Source organism: Chrysochloris asiatica, unplaced genomic scaffold (genome assembly GCF_000296735.1).
Source record: "Chrysochloris asiatica unplaced genomic scaffold, ChrAsi1.0 scaffold00019, whole genome shotgun sequence".
Lineage (NCBI taxonomy): Eukaryota > Metazoa > Chordata > Mammalia > Afrosoricida > Chrysochloridae > Chrysochloris > Chrysochloris asiatica.
The window spans coordinates 29,698,266-29,715,981 of NW_006408537.1; the positions used below are offsets into that span (position 1 = coordinate 29,698,266).

Consider the following 17,716-nt stretch of genomic DNA (forward strand, 5'->3'; position numbering starts at 1 on the left):
TCTTATGCATAGGGTCGCTGAGTTGGAACTGATTCGATGGCACCTAACAACAACAACATCATCATTTTAAAGAGACCATCTTCAAAAGTATTTTTGGGTCTCCATAATTTACATGAAAAAAAAAATTCCCCTCAAAATGTTCCCAATTTATCAAAATGTGTTGTTGTAGTTACATGCCATTGAGCCAGGTATCAAAATATCACATTATTAGGCCACTGTTTCTTTTCTTTTCTCAGAACAGTGTAGGTAGTCCTCTAGGAAATATCTGTTAGCAGATTCAGATGCAGTAAGAGGCTGTGGTGCTATTATATTTTGGATGTGGGGTTAGTCTCACTAGCACTTCTCTGTCCCTAAGACGGCCTGTACTTGGAACCTCATCTACTCACCACTGACTGGGTTCCTCGAGTGGATGAAGTTGTGACTGGTGTTATGGTGATGGTGCTTGTTACTTTGTTGGCACCAGCTCGTGATGAAAGATGGTTCCTAGGAGAGCGAAGGACAGTACCAGTGGAAACTTCTTTTTCAGCTGTCACATTGACTGGTCGGACAGTAATAACTGGGTTTGTTCCTTCAGCTGAAGTCCCAGGGGATCGTTTATACTGAGAACCTAAGTGAATGTGAATTTTATTGTCTTCCGTTGTTATGATATTGGCATTGGAGTTGTATTTCCTTACTGGTGTTGGAACAGTTTGTTTCTCTGGGGTGACTTTGAGGACAGTCCTTCCCATGGGCATTTCTTGGGATTCAGGAGAGACTGCGATCTCAGTTGGTGCTGCTGATGTAGACACTGTCATTATTTGAATGGGGGATGTAGGCCTGTCCACAAACACACCTCTTCCACCTTCTGGAGTTTTCTCTCTGGAAAATGTAGTTATTGTGACCGGGGACATGGCACGTTCTGTGCCAAGAGTGGTATCTCCACTTTTTGACTTTTGAGACATTACATTTGGTGATGGAATAATGGTTATCCTTGGTTTCTGATTTCCTAGGGTAGGAATGACAGTAGTGCTAGAAAAAAATTCTTCAGATGTTGGGCTTGTTATTTCCAAAGTGGCAGTACTGTTCTCATGATCTGGAGTCACTCGAATATGCAGGGGCTGACCCTGCTTTGGTGAAAGGACTAGCTCTCCTGGGTGCCCGGGAGTGGAATTTGCTCGAGGACCTTTCTCTTGAATAACTGATGGCCCATTTTCCCTTTTTCTCATCCATGGAATCCAAGACTTTCTCATAGTGAGCTCATTTGCTGCTGGAGGGTACCTATCTAGAACAGAGGCTCGCTCCATAGGTTTTTTCAATCCTACCTGTCGAAGATTACTCATGATATGATTTTCTTCTTGAAAGGATTTCCGTATGAACACAGCAGGAGTTTCCTCCTCTGCTGTTTCACTGCTAACAACATCAGTTTGTACTCCTGTTGATGTTACAGGAACATCCACCATTCTTCTTCCGTTCACACTAGGTCTAAGAGCTCGGCTGTAGCGCTTAGAAAGCTCCAACTCTTTGGTCAAACTGATGACCTCCTGCCCCATGTTTTTGTTCTTATTTTCTTCTTCCATAAATCTTTGTTGAAGGACAGAATAATCTACCTGGAGTTGAGAAAGCTGATCTTCTTTATTCATTAGTTCATGAATCTTCTCTTTAAGAGCTTGAACTTCAGCTTTTAAGTCTCGACTTTTAGCTTCTTCCAACCGAAATCTGTGTCTCAGCTCAGCTTCCTGACTCACAGCCTCACCTTTCTCTATTGCTTTATTCTTGGCTATTTGGTGCTTTATCTCCTCTAGTTGTTGAGAGAGGAAGTTAGCCTTATCCTGCTCAGTTCTAAATTTCTGCTCTAGCTGATCATATTCATCCTCTGTCTTCATCAAATCCCCTTCAACCACCTCCAACTGTTGGAGACGCTTCTTCAGTCTCTCAATTTCAAGTGTTAGTTCTTTAATCTTGTTGTCTTCTGGGCAGGTGAGGTCAGGTCCTTTTCGAGATCGTCCCCTCGTTATTTCTCTTTCTACTTCCTCTATACCATCCAGTCTCTTCTTTAATAAGTCAACACTGCAGCTTAATTCAGAAGATTTTTCTTCTTCACTTTTCAGTTTGCCTATTAACTCATCTCTCTCTTTTGTCAAATTGTACACCTTTTCCTCCATTTCAGATTTCAGTTTTAAAAGTTTCTTACTTTCTTCAATTAGTTTTTCAGTTACATTCATAACTTTTCCTTGCTCCACCTTAAAATTTTTATTGAGACCATCCACTTTCCTTTCTTCTTGCTTTATTTTTTCCATCATATTCTTCCTTTCATCAACCAGCATCACAGTAAATGACTTCAACTTCGTAAGATCATCTTTTAGACTTAATTCAGCTTTTTCCAATCTACTTTCAGAACATTCAAGTTCTTTAACTCGACTCTTGACCACCTCCAATTCATTTAGCAAGTCTTTGGTTAAGTTTTTTTCTTTCTCTAGATTTAAATGCAGCTGGGTACATTCAGATTTGCTCTTGCTAAATGCTTCTTCCAGTTTCTCTAGTTCAGACATTCTCTTCTGTAACTTCTCAACTTCAAGTTTGAGTTCCTTACTATGGTGCTCTTCTTCTTGTAATTTCTTCCTCAATTCCCTACACTGTGATTCAGTTTTAGTGATCTCCTCATCTTTACCTTCCATTTCCAGCACCCGCTTTCGAAGATTTTCCACTTCTGCCATGAGGCTGGAGTTTCCACATTCCCCTTTGGCAATTTTATCTCTTAATTCCTGAAGTTCTTCCTCTGCTTTTTGAAGATTTTTGTTGGTTTCTTCTAGCTCTTCAATTCTTTGAGTTAAGCCAACCAGCTTGAGTCTAAGTTGCCTGTTGTGAGACTCTTGATTAGCCAATTTAGCATTCATCTCTTCATGCTCTTGAGAGAACCTTGAAGCCTTGTGTTCAAAGTCCACTTCTAACCTGAGCAATTTCTGCCTATCTTCTTTGGATTTGGAAGCAGTGGCTTTCAGCTTTTCTTCTTCTTCTCTCAGTTTCTGAGTAAGATCCTGGACCTTCTGGCTTTGTAGACCAAGTTGCTCAATATGCATTTGCCTTTCATCCACCAACATGAGTGCAAAGGATTTGAGTTTGACAAGCTCATCTCTGAGTTTATTGAGCCGCTTGGCATTTTCTTTTTCTTTGCGGGCTTGGTAAGCCTTCTCTTGTTCAAGGAGCTTTTTCAACCTAGAAAACAAAGCATAATTATATATTAAAATATTAATCAGCAAAAAGGTTTGTCTTAGGTATTAAATAAAAAACAAGACACTAGTATGATTAATTCCTGAACAACTGTTATAAAATCAAGGCTTAGCAAATAACCATTAAGGCAGACGTCAGGACACTGTTTATCCTTGGAGAGATGGATAGAAGGGGACGTGAGGAGGACTTTGGGGGTGTTAGTTTCTGTTTCTTGATTTTAAATTGGTGGTTCAGCTTGTGAAAATTCAGTAAGCTGAACACTTACTAATACTGTTCCAGATTTTAAAAATAACCATTATGTAAAATCCAGATTTTACTTAAATAAAAATATATAATTAATGACTATTTATATAGTACATTCTGTATCCCAATGTTCAACCATTTCAGAGACTTCATATGATCAAGGACAATAATGCTGAAGAAGTCCAAGTTACACTGAAGACATTGGTGAAAACTAAGACTCCAGGAATTGATGGAATACCAAATGAGATGTTTCAACAAATGATTGCAGCACTGGAGATGTTCATTTGTCTATGACAAGAAATTTGGAAGACAGCTACCTGGCCAACAGACAGGAAGAAATTCTTATATGTGCCCATTCCAAAGACAGATGACTCAATATGATGGAGAAATGATCAAACAATGTCATCTATAGAACACACAAGTAAAATTTTGCTGAAGATAATTTTTTAAATGGTGGCAGGAGTACATTGACATGGCACCATCAAAAATTCAAGCTGGATTCAGAAGAGAGTACAGAACAAGGATATCATTGCTGATGTCAGATAGAGCTTGGCTGAAGGCAGAGAATATCTGAAAAATACTTACTTGTGTTTTCTTGAATATACAAAAGCATTTGCCTATGTGGTTCATAAAAGATTATGGCTAATATTGCAAGCAATGGGAATTCCAGATACTTAATTGTGCTCATGCAGAAGATGGACATAGACCACAACGCAGTTGTTCAAATAGAACAAAGGGGTACTGTGTGGTTTAAAATCAGGAAATGTGTCCATCAGGGTTGTACTCTTTCAGCATACTTATTCAACTGTATGCTGAGCAAATAATCCAAGAAGGTGGATTATATGAAGAACATGGCATCAGGATTGGGGAAGACTCATTAACAATCTGCAATATGCAGATGACACAAATTTTCTGGCTAAAAAGACTTAAAATACTGATGAAGATAAAAAAAAAAACTACGGTCTTCAGTATGGATAACACCCCAATATAAAGAAAACAAAAATTCGTACAACTAGACCAATAAGCAATATCATGAAAAATAGAGAAATAACTGAAGTTGTCAAAAATTTCGTTTTATTTGGTTCCACAATCAACACCCAAGGAAGCAGCAGTCAAGAAGTAAAAAATGTATTGCATTGGGCAAATGTGCTGTAAAAAACCTCTCTAAATGTCAAAGAGCTTTTCTCACATTCATGTGTGTTAAAAGTCAAATTGCAGGTATTTTGTTATGGTGGATGTAGCATGCATGGAGTGTCAGTGGCTGTGACCCAAGAGTCAAGGCAGGACAGAAAGTTTCTTCCCCTCCTTGACTGAGTATTGGTGGAAAGGAGTGCAGTAGAAACTGTAACCAAAGTAGGCACGCTTCCAGAAAAATTGCAAGGAAAAGAAATGCAAGGAAGAGTAGTAGATGTTGGATGCGGATCTAAAGGAAAGGGTGGAGAGATTCAACCAGTTAGAGTGAAAGTTGGAGATAAAGTTCTTCTCCCAGAATGTGAAGGCACAAAGTAGTTCTAGATGACAGGAATGATTTCTTATTTAGAGTTGGTGACATTCTTGGGAAGTACGTAGACTGAAATAAATCACAATTAGAATGGCATCATGTGATGCTGCCCATTCCAATGAAATTCTGAAATCTTTCATCATGTAAATAATCTCCATCTTTCTTTTTTACAATAAACTAACGTTATCAAATGTCTCAAATTTAGTTCCACTGTTCTAATACAAACATTTAAAGTGTTAAAGAGCAAAGAGGACTAACATGTGCCTGACTGCCCGAAGAACAAAGAAATGTGTCTTAAAAGAAGTACAGCTGGAATACTACATATAATATAAGTGAGGATGGTGAACTTTCGACTCATGTTCTTTGACATGGTGAATGAAGTACATCATGCTTAGAAACATCGTTCAGTGAAAAGGAGGAACACCCTCAATGAGATGGATTGACACAGTGGCTGCACCAATGAGCTCAAGCATAGCAATGATTGTGAGGCTGGCACAGGACCAGCTGTGTTTCATTCTGTTGTACACAGGGTTGCTATGAGTCAGAATCAACTCACTGGCACCTAACAACAATAAAGTTTGGGAATCCATGCTTCTCATCTCTGTAGCCGATAAATTCTTGTAGTAGGCAAGAGAACTTTACTTTAAATGAAAGAGAAGGTCCCCAAAAGAAGAACCTTAAAAGTTTTTCTTATTTCAGACCCTCTTAATAAACTATGGCTCTATTTCCAGACAGGATCACTGCTCGATGGACTAGCTGGTACAAAAGCTAATTGATACAAGCGGATTTAAACTGACACCAGAACTGGTACAGAATTTTGTGCCTGTTTTTTGATTTAAACAATGTCTGTTTGGTAGAGCTCTAGTAGTTATTGTTGTTAAGTGCCATCAAGTCGGTTCTGACCCATAGCGACCCTGTATAGGGTTTCTAAGGAGTGACTGGTGAGCTTGAACCACCGACCCTGTGGGTCAAAACAACCTTGCAGTCCAGCACATTAACCCATAGTGCCACACCAGGACTCCAGAGATTAAGGTAAGGAGGAAATTCAAGTTATTGCATTTAGAAGAATGTGACAGCCACAGCAATAGTAATGTTTCACATTCTGAAGAGCATCTTTTCTATAGTGCTCATGTACAGCTTTAAAAAGTGGTTATATGCTGTGGAGTCAATTCCGACTCATAACGACCCTGTAGAAGGTTTCTGAGGCTCTAAATCTTTACAGAAGTGCAAAGTCTCATCTTTCTTCAGCAGGATTGCTAGTAGTTTTGAACTGCTAGTAGTTTTGACCTTGAGGTTAGCAGCCCAACTCGTAACTACTACACCATTGCAAATATGCCAGGGCAACTATTTGCCACTCATGTGTTGCTCAGTTAACTTGCTTTTTTTTTTTAAAATTAAAAACTTGCATCAATGTTTAATAGTTATTTTCATGTCTCCATAAAAAGTTAAAATCATATTCACTATATATTTGTGTAAGAATGTAATTACACTAATTAGTTTAATGAATGTGTTTATAATAGAAGCAAGTCATAAATAACCACTATTCTGTCTTCATTTATTTTAAGTGCATTTGATTATTTGAATATCTTCTGAACCTTATTTATTCAGAAAGATGTATGTCATATTTATAATTAAGTTAGCTAACATTAAAATAAACAGCATTTCTTATTTTTGCTAGGTATTATGACATAAAGAACATCATACGTGAAGAAAGCAAAGGGTCATTAAACGGCAGGAAAGAAAGAAAACACCAAAATGAGTGTCAGAAGAGACTCTCAAACTTGCTTTTAAAGTGAATGGAAGAAATAATGAAGTAAAAAAAACAGAACAGAAAATTTCAAAGGGTGACTTGAGAATACAAAGTAAAGTTTTGTAATAAAATGTGGAAATTTCTGGAGTTAGGATCCAAAAGGGAAGATCTGCAATGAGATGGATTGACAGCAGGAGCAGCAACAATGGGCTCGAACATAATCATCGTGAGGATGGGGCGGTACCAGGTAATGTTATGTTCTGTTGTGCACAGGGTTACTATGAGTCAGAACCAACTCAGTGGCACCTAAGGACAACAACCGCATCAAACATCTTCCTGGTATTTTCTGCATTCAACCAAGACTCATCTGACATCAACAACAATATCCCATATTCCACATCCTCTTCTGAATCTAGTCTGAATTTCTGGCCACGCCTTGTCTGCTGAAACTGTTTTTAAAAGTAGCTTCAGTAAAATTTTATTTGCATGTGATATTAGTGATATTATTTGATGTGGCCCATATTCTGTTGGGTCACCTTCCTTTGGAGTTTGCACAAATATGGATCACTTTCTATCAACTGGCCAGGAAGCTGTCTTTTAAATTTCTTGGAGTAGACGAGGGAGCTCCTATAGTACTGCATCGGCTTGTTGAAACATTTCTGTTTATATTCCATAAATTCCTGGAGGCTTGATCTTCACCAATATTTTCAGTGCAGGTTGAACTTCTTCCTTCAGTTCCATTGGTTCTTGATTATATGGTTGAACATCGGCCAATTCTTGTTGGTACAGTGACTGTGCATTTCTTCCATTTTCTTTTGATTCTTACTTCATCATTTTATATTTTGCTAATAGAATTGTTCAATATTTAATCCAAGGTTTGAATGTTTTCTTCAATCCTTTCAGCTTGAGATATGCTGAGCATATTCTTCCCTTTTGGTTTTCTGATTCCAGGTCTTTGCACATTTCATTATTATATTTATTTTGTCTTTTCAAGCTTCCCTTTGACATTTTTTGTTTATCTCTTTTACTTCATCATTTCTTCTAGACACTTTAGCATCTCTGTGTTCACGATTAAGTTTCAGAGTCTCTCCTGACATCCATTTTGGTCTTTCTTTTCTGTCTTTTAAATGACCTTTTGCTCTCCTAAGGTATGATATTCTTGATATCATCCCACTTCTCTCTGATTTTGGCCATTTGTGTATAATGAGTCAAATCTGTTCTTGCAATGGTTTCTAAACTCAGGTGGGACATACTCAAAGTCATATTTTGGCTCTTGTGGACCTACTTTAATTTTCTTCAGCTTCAGCCTGAACTTGAATATGAGCAATTGATGGTCTATTCCACAGTCTGCCCCTGGTATTGTTTTGGCTGATAATATTGAGCTTGTCCACCACCTCTTCCCACAGATGTAGTCAATCTGATTCCTGTGTATTCCATTTGGTTAGGTCCATGTGTATAACTGCCTACTATGTTGTTGAAAAAAGGTGCCTGCAATGAATAAGTCACTGGTTTTATAAAATTCTGTCATGCCATCTCCAGCATAATTTCTATCACTAAAGCCATATTTTTCAACTACTGATCCCTTTTCTTTGTTTCCAACTTTCACATTCCAATCACCAGTAGTTATCAATGCACCTTGTTTGCATGCTTGATCAATTTCAGACTGAAGAAGGTGTTGTTGTTAACTGCTATCAAGTCAATTCCAACTTATAGCAATATGGTATATTGTTTCCAAGGTGGGTTTGAACTGCCAACTTTGCAGTTAGCAGTCCAGTGCTTATCCTAGAATTCTTCAATTTCTTCATAATTGGTTTTAGTGGTTGGTATGTAATATTGAATAATAGTAACATTAAACTTTTTAAAACAACATGAAGCTCACCAGATGGAATACACAGAAATCAATCTGACTACATATATGGGAAGGTACAATGGCAAAGCTTAATTAATATCATCAGCCAAAACAAGGCCAGGGGCAGATTGTGAAACAGTCATATACAAGTTCAGAATGAAGAAGAAGAAAATGAAAAAAAATTCACAAGAGCCAAAATATGACCTTGAACATTTCCCACTTTAATTTAGAAACTAACTCAAGAAAGTATTTGATACATTAGACACTAATGACGGAAGACCAGAAGAGTTGTGGGATGACATCAAGAACACCATACAGAAAGAAAGCAAAAGGTCATTAAAAAAATCAAAAACGGGGAAAAAAAAGAAAAGCCCAAAATAGATGTGAGAAGAGATTCTGAAATTTGCTCTCCAGCACAGAGATGACAAAGCAAATGAGTAGGTAAAGAAACTGAGCAAAAAATTTCAAAGGATAGCTCAAGCAGACAAAATTAAGTATTATAATGAAATTTGCAAAGATCTGGAGTTAGAAAACCAAAAAGGAAGAACACACTCAGCATTTCTTAAGCTGAAAGAACTGAAGAAAATATTCAAACCATTACTGAAGAATTCTATGAGCAGAATCCAAAGAAGATGGGGAGAACAAACAAGATGGTGGAGAGAGTAGACATGTAGTGAGGATGTCCTTCAGCAACAACACAAAATACTGCACCAAGCAGGCTCAGAGGATGCTGCCAGAACTCTGAACCACATAAAAAGGAATATTTAGAAGCTTGGAAGGCTTACAGCTACGGGAATTTGTAGCAGAAGCAAGAAAACCATTGCTTTCTAATTCAAGACGCTCAGCTGCTCCCGGAGCCTCCAGCTAGGGAGAGACCAAGCAGGGAGGGATCAGAGCAGCCATGGATGCCTGACAGAACTGCGCATATAAAAGTGTGACATTCTTTTGTGTGTGTGTGTGTCTGTTCATTGGTCAATCGCTGTCTGAGCACCTCCATTCTGGTGACTACAGGGGGTGCCTGAGCGAGTGGACACCCCACCCCACCCCAGCCCCGAGGGTTACATTATGTATGCACACAGATCTCCTCGAAATTTACAGTGACAGTTTTCACTTAAAACCAAATGGCCACAGTCAGCCCTGAACGGTTTATATCTAGAAAAAAGGCCTGAATGGGGATTGCGGCGCGGGATAGGCAAACTAAAAAGGAAATAGGTCGAAAATTAAATCCTGAGTTACGTCACTATGACCAGCAGTGGCATCTTGAAATTTCTCAGGAAGAAGAGTGAAAAGGGAAGCCAATCTTCTGATCACATCAACCTGGAAGCAATCAGAAAGCATAAAAAATACCAAAATGCACACCCATTTAAGTATTGCGGCCATAGATAACTCCTGAATATGCCCAAAAAACAGATGACCATATCAGCATACGTCCAGAAATGATATATAGTGACTGAGGCAAATGAGCTGGAAGTAGACCTACACTGCGTGTTGGAAGATAGGCAGGCTTTGGAAATGCCTGAGAAGGAATTCAATCTGTCTAGGCGGAGCTGATGAAATGAAATGTAGATGGATGGGTCTCTTGTGATACAATAGCGAATAACTGTTATCAGGACTGATGTGAGGGTTGAAATGGTCTCTAGTCCAGAGTAGGAAGAGAAAAAAATGAGGGGGCAAACAGTTGCAAACTATTTTACAGAAACAATCTCTAAGTAAGGAATTCAGGAGAGAAGAGATTGCCCCTTCTTAATTTATACATTCTTTGTTATTTAATTGAATTTTAATAAATGCATATAACTTTTGTTATTTTATAAATCCAGTAAAAATACAAAAATACATGAGTGAATAAATGAATGACATAAAGAAGTATATCCATAGATTAACAAAAACTAAATCCAGTGCCCTTGAGTGGATTCTGACTTGAGGTGATTCTATAGGACAGGATAGAAGGACAAGATAGAATTGTCCCATAGGGTTTCAAGGCTGTAAATCTTTTCAGAAGCCGACAGCTACATCTTTTTCCCAGAGAAGTGGCCAGATTGGACTCATTAACCTTTGGTTATCTAAGCACTTTAACCATTGTACCACTAAGACTTCAACTGAACCAAACATTAGATTAACAAAACAATACTCACTGGATGTTTTAATTGGTCTGGTGTCTGCCAAAACATTACTAGCAAATTTCAACCAATCAGTTTTTTTCTTGTAAATTTCTGAATTTTGCCACAATACTTTTGTGGATCCTTAGAAAGTGCTGCCCAATCTAGATCATTCTATGTCTTCAACAAAATTTTTGGCTTTAATTGTAACAGAGATTCCAATTTTCTAATATACTCAGATTTCCTCTCCCTCTTGAAAATTGTACATGTACTTTATTGACTTTTAAAGTAGGTCTTTAAAAATTTTCTCAATACGAACTATTTGAAATTTACTAAATGCTAAATACTTTAAAATTATGTAAACATTTATCTAATAAGAATTTTATTCAGTTTTGGACAACTTAAAAGATACTGCAAAAAGTAAAAACAACACTCCAAAACCCAGACAATTCATTCAGAATTGATCTTGATTATAAATAAATCTAGAGAAAAAGAAATGTATGCATCCTGTTGTGGGAAGGATAGTTAATTTTCCAAGTAAACAGAAGTTTGTTCAGTCACATGAAATTAATATTTAAGCAGCTGAATGTATCAAACTCATCATTTTCATTGTGTTAAACACAAAGACAAAACATTATTAACAATCAATGTTACACAATGAAATCTACACAAATGAAAACCATATTATCTGCATTTATGCTCAAATTTCTGTGGAGTAGGTTATATGAATCTGAAATCATGCTACAAAAATTTGGGTTTGGTCAAGTGAGGTTCTTTTGTGAAAAGCTTACAGCACCTTGCAGTCCTAACTGAGAACTAAATACAGGCTATTTATTTTGAAACACACTGCTGGATTCAGATGTTTTTTGGCACTTTGAAAAATGACTAAAGTTGAAGTTTTTGCACAATTGTTTAGCATAATCTTTAATCTCATTCCGGCTTTGAAATCAAACGTCCTATTTGCATTATTATTCTTGTTATCCCTGCAACACTGACTGTGTCAGAACAAGCATTCTCTGGATTGCAGTACATTCTTACACATTGCCAACTTTTACAAGCCGTCTCCAAATGTGAGAAAAGGGATCTGCCAAAAGCAACCACAACAATAAACCTTTGGAAATGGTATTTTACCTCAAACTATGCTTTTTTTTTTAAATCAGGAAACTATAAATTAGAAGATATAGTTACAGTACTCAAACTGTATATTAAAAGCCTCAGAACGTATTAGCAAGACTTATGGTTTTTTAGTTCTGATAAAAATTTCCCAACGTTTCTGTAGGATGAGATTACTTTTCCCCGCCACAGCAAAACAGGCGCTCGCCTCATACCACAAGGTGCATCTCGCCTTCCAATCAAGGATTCCAGGTAGCAAGGAAAGCCACTGGTAAACTGTTCATTTTCAAGGGTTGTCACCCTCTACACTTAGTAAAACTTGTAGCCGAAAGCCCTGGTCAGATTAATCAGGACTCTACAAATGTTCAAATCCAACCTCCAAGATGCTCTTTGCAATAACGCTTAGTAAGCATTACTGCAAAGTAAGCCTATTAACAAATGAAATGCTCATGGACTAGAGTAACCAACATTGCTTAAATCAAAACAGATCTTCACTTCCTTACCTTATGACTAGGAAACATAGTAGTTTTTTTGTTTTTGTTTTTGTTTTATAATGGGGTACTGGAGTTTGTTCAACAGCAGCAGGCCCTGCTCAGTCCCCTACTCCACAGGGAATTAACCGTCACATTCCAGCCCTGTCATCAGAACAATGAAAGGTGAATGTTGTGCAAAACAGCTTGGGACCACTAACTGATGATGTCATTTATCCCTTACATGGCTCATTATTGTGCAGCTTTACTTTGGTCTGTGAGAAGGGGTGGAGCTGCCCAGAACTGGAAGGGAAGGCAGCTCTTAAGAAGCAAAGTGAGTTAAAGGGAATTGTCCTCAACACTGAAAAAAAATGTATTGGGGAGGCGGGTGAAGTCTGGGAGGAGGGAATGAGATAAAGAAAAGATACGTAGAAAGTGTCAAATGGGCCTCACTCCTGATTTTTCATACTAGCTAAGTTCTATACAGTTCTATTCAGCACAGGCTGGAATTTAAATAGGGATCTTGCTGGAGTCTCCAGCCAACAGGAGGGGATTCAAGTTTGAACTACAGTGCTGGCTAATTTATTGTATATAAATGAAAACACTCCTACAGTGTGGGTTGCAGAATGCCAAATTCTCCATTAAGAATCATTTTGTCTTAACAATATTTTCCCTGAATGTATTTCTTTCCCTAAAATTGTTTTTAAATGCGCTAACCATACAAATAAACAAAAGTAAGTGAATGTTGTCGTTGTTAAGTGCCATCGAATTGTGTCTGACCCATAGCGATCCTGTATAGGGTCTCCTAGGAGCAGCTGGTAAGCTTGAACCACTGATCCTGTGGTCCAAGCTGACATTGCAGTTCAGCACATTAACCCTCAGTGCCACACCAGGAATTCAAAGTAGGTGAATGTTGTTGTTGTTGATTCTGACACATAGCAATCCTGAATAGGGTTTCCAAGGAGCGGCTGGTGAGCTTGAACGACTCTGCAGTCTGACGCATTAGCCCACAATGCCACACCAGGTGAATTGTTGTTGTTGTTGTTGTATGCCGTAGAGTCGGTTCCAACTCATAGCGACCCTGTACAGGTTTCCGAGACTGTAAATCTTTACGGGAGCAGAAAGCCTCATCTTTCTCCAGCGGAACAGCTGGTAGTTTCGAACTGCTGACCCTGAGATCCGCAGCTCGATTCGTAACCATTATGCTACCAGTACATCACCCGAATTTCAAGGAATGTCTGGGTCATTGTTCATACAAATACCTCCAAAGTCTTCTATCCCTCTTAGTTGTTTTTCCTCTCTCTTTTTTCCTTCTTTCTTGTGTTTCCTTTTTTCTAGCCTCTTTTCATTCTGAGAACAAGACCTAGTGATTCAGTGGTTAAAGTGCTTGTCTATGGGCTCTAAGGTCACTGGTTCAAATCCACCAGTTGCTCTGTGGGATATGGAAATGTGATAGTCTCATAAAAATTTTAACCTTGGAAACCATAAGAGACAGTTCTACTCTATTTTATGTTGCTGTTGTTAAGTGTCATCGAGTCAGCAGTTCCCACTCATAGCAACCCTGTATAGGGTTTCCGAGGAACGGGAACAGCTGGTGAGTTTGAACCACTGACCTTGGGTTGTAATTAGTCAGAATTGACTCCAGGACAACAAGTTTGATTTTGGTTTCCTTCTTGAGTATATGAAAAATTAAATTAAAAAGCCAACAATCTTTATAAAAGTAGACTGCCACATCTTTTTCTCCAAAATCGACTAATGAGTTTTTGAATTAGTGACCCTTTTGTTAGCAGCCAAGCACACTTAACCACTAGGTTACTTGTTGTTGTTAAGTGCCGTCAAGTCGGTTCCGACCCATAGCGACCCTGTATAAGGTTTCCGAGGAGTGACTGGTGAGTTTGAACCGCCGACCTTGCAGTTCTAACTACTTTGCAGTCTGGCACATTAACCCACAGCGCCACACCAGGACTCCGTAACTAGGTTTACTAGGGCTCCTGAAAAATCCAATGGTGATAGTGGTTATGTGCCGTGGACTCGGTTCCAACTCATAGCAACCCTGTACAGGGTTTCCTAGGCTGTAAATCTTTATCGGAGCAGAACGCCCCATCTTTCAACCGGGAACTGCTGGTAGTTTCGAACTCCTGAACTTGAGGTTAGCAGGCCAATTCGTAACTACTGGTAGTATAGTGGTTACATATATCACTTATATTAAGAAATTATGTTTTAATTGTGAAATGAAAATGTGGTGCTAGGTAAATTAGTCAAATTAATAGAACAAAATATTTTCAAAGCATTACAAAGTGCCCAAATATCTTTACTTAAATATAAGCCATTATGTTGGGATTCTGATGTGGCACTATAGGATACGTACTGGACTCTTAACCACAAGGTGGGTGATTCAAACCCACCATCATTCCTTAGAAACCCTATACAGGCTTATTATGAATTGAAACAGACTCAACAGCAAAAATAAGCCATGATGATATAACATAGGAAATAAAGAAAATGAGATAATTTGTCTGACACTGTGGGTTAATGTGTTGGACTGCAAAGTTGGTTTGAATCGTAAGGTTTGTGGCAAGGTCACCAGCTGTTCCTTGAAAACTCTATAGAGCGTTGCTGTGGGTTGAAACCGACTTGAGGGCACTTAACAACAGTACAATCAAACTATTTGCTTTAAGAATATACCTAACTTCTTATTAGCACAAATTTAGCAAACTCAATCAATGCTTCAAGAATGCAGTACTGAATAAATGATTTTGATTACTGAGATATTTTAGCAAAAGTTGTATTTATGGTTCAGATACTTAGACTAGTTGTTTTTCTTTGTTTGCTTTTTTATTTTTAACTCTTTTAATATAGTTGGGAAACTTTGGAATTCCAGAAGAGAAGCAGCCAATTCCACCCCACCCTGGTGTACTTGAGGCTGTACTAGGGTAGAGCGAAAGGAGTGTCTTGGCGGCCCAGAGATGAGAATGAATCTTGGCTCCGTACCTTGATAGATAACCATGGGTGTGTTTCATAACTGCTCTGGCTTCAATTTTCTCAGCTATATAATAGGAATATGGATTTTAACCAGCAGGGCCGTTATGAGATTAAACAAGATAATATGACTCAATGCAATAGTGGACCTACAATAAATAAATAATAATGTGTGTGTGCACACAGTTTACTAATTTTTATGATGGTAGGCACTTTTTGAATTAGAGGTCTATTTTTAACCTGGGCAATATAAACTCGTATTTACGAAGAGTATCTAAAGGTAAGGGTTGATGATATAGTCAAGTGGCATCTGTGTTCAATCAGCTTCTCTGGTGATTTAAGCTTGAGTTAATAGTGTGAGAGAGGCACTGAATATGTTCAAACCACATCAAATCAGTAGTTAGAGACAGATAATAGCAAGAGGAAATGTTTGTTACCTTTGAAAAATCTTTAAAACAAATACCATGAATGTCCATCACAGGTTTGTTTACTCCTGTTTCTAATACTATTGAACAGTTGCATTCAAAATTAATTTGATGGTGGTGGTTATGTGTTGTGGAGGTGACTTTGACTTATAGCGACCCTGTATAGGGTTTCTGAGGCTATAAATCCTTACAGGTGCAGAAAGCCTCATCTTTATCCCGGAGAGATGCTTGTAAATTCGAACTTCTGACCAGAACTCCTTAAAGTTAATTTAAAGCCCATTACTAAGTATTTATTATCATTAATTAACATTCTCTGACTAAACTACATTCCTCATTAGGAACCTTTGGAAACATACGGGAGATATTTCACTGGATGTTATAACACTCATTAGTCACAATGGTGGAGTCCTGGTGTGGTGCCACGGGTTAATGTGCTGGATTGCAAAGTTGGTTTGAACCACAAGTCGATGGTTCAAGCTCACCAGCTACTCCTTGGGAACCCATACAGGGTCGCTATGAGTCAGAACCGACTCAACGGCATTTAGCAACAACAAGAAGTCACAGTGGTATAACAGTCAAACACTTGGCTACTAAACAGAAAGATTGGTGATGTGAAAGAAGTCCCAGTGGTACTGTAGGATAAGCACTGGACTGCTAACCACAAGCCCAGCAGTTCAAACCCAACAGCCACACTTCTGGGGAAAGATGAAGCTTTCTGCTCCAGTAAATATTTACAGCCTCCAAACCCCTATGTAGACTTGCTACCTTTTTTAAACAACATAAAAGATGATTATACACATGGACTTCACCAGATGGAACACAAAGAAATCAAATTAACTACATCTGAGGGAAAAGATAGTAGAAAAGCTTCATATTATCAGCCCAAACAAGTCCAAAGGCAGACCATTAATTGTTCATATGTAAGTTCAGGATGAAGCTAAAGAAAATGAAAACCAATCCATGAGAGCCAAAATATGACCTTGAACATATTCACCTGAATTTACAGATCATCTCAAGAACAGATTCAATGCATTATACACTAATGACTGAAAACCAGAAGAGTTGTGGGATGACATCAAGAACAGCATACAGGAAGAAAGCAAAAGGTCATTAAGAAGACAAGAAATAAAGAAAATACCAAAATGGATGACAGAAGAGATTCTGAAACTTGCTCCTCAACATAGAGATGTTTAACTAAAGCAAATAGAAGAAATGAGGAGGTAAAAGAACTGAGCAGAAAAATTCAAGGGCGGCACAAGAGGACAATGTCAAGTATTATAAGGAAATGTGCAAAGATCTGAAGTTAGAAAACTAAAAGGGAAGAACATGTTCAGTATTTTTCAAGCTAAAAGAACTGAGGAAAAAAATCAAGCTTCGACTTGAAATACTGAAGGATTCTTTGTGCAAAATATTGAATGATACATAAAACATCAAAAGAAAATAGAATACATAGAGTCACTGTACCAAAAGAAATTGGTCGATGTTCAATCATTTCAAGAGTTATCATCTGATCAAGAGACAAAAGTATTGAAGGAAAAAGTCCAAGGTGCATTGAAGGCATTGGCAAAGAATAAGGCTCTGGGAATTGATAGAATACAAATTGAAATCTTTCAACAGACTCATGCAGCACTGGAAACACTCACTCATTTATGCCAAGAAATTTGGAAGACAGCTACCTGCCCAACTGATTGGAAGAGATTCATATTTGTGCCCATTCCAAAGAGAGGTGACCCAATGGAATGTGGAAACCGTTGGTCAATATCATTAATAACTCATGCAAGTAAAATTTTGCTAAAGATAATTCAAAAACAGATACAACAGTAAACTGACAGGGAACTGCCAAAAGTTCAAGGTAGATTCAGATGAGGACACGGAATGAGGGATGTCATTGCTGTTGGTAGATGAATCTTGGCTGAAAGCAGAGAGTACCAGAAAGATGTTTACCTGTGCTTTATTGACTATGCAAAGGCTTTTTTTGTTGTTGTTGCTTCATGACAAACTGTGAACAACATTGCAGACAATGAGTATTCCAGAGTATTTAATTGTGCTCATGAGGAACCTGTACATAGACCCAGAGACAGTC

The 17,716-nt window shown here is 38.1% G+C and overlaps 1 protein-coding gene and 1 pseudogene across 1 annotated transcript in view; one reads left to right on the forward strand and one right to left on the reverse strand.

Annotated features, from left to right (window-relative positions):
* The window catches only part of FILIP1 (filamin A interacting protein 1), a 332,875-nt gene that overhangs the window by 7,009 nt on the left and 308,150 nt on the right, over window positions 1–17,716 (reverse strand). Inside the window, exon 5 of the mRNA XM_006835763.1 lies at window positions 387–3,192. Within this exon, the coding sequence (XP_006835826.1) occupies window positions 387–3,192 (2,806 nt within the window). The remainder of the gene's footprint in view (window positions 1–386; window positions 3,193–17,716) is intronic.
* Window positions 4,693–5,024, forward strand: LOC102812730 (annotated as a pseudogene).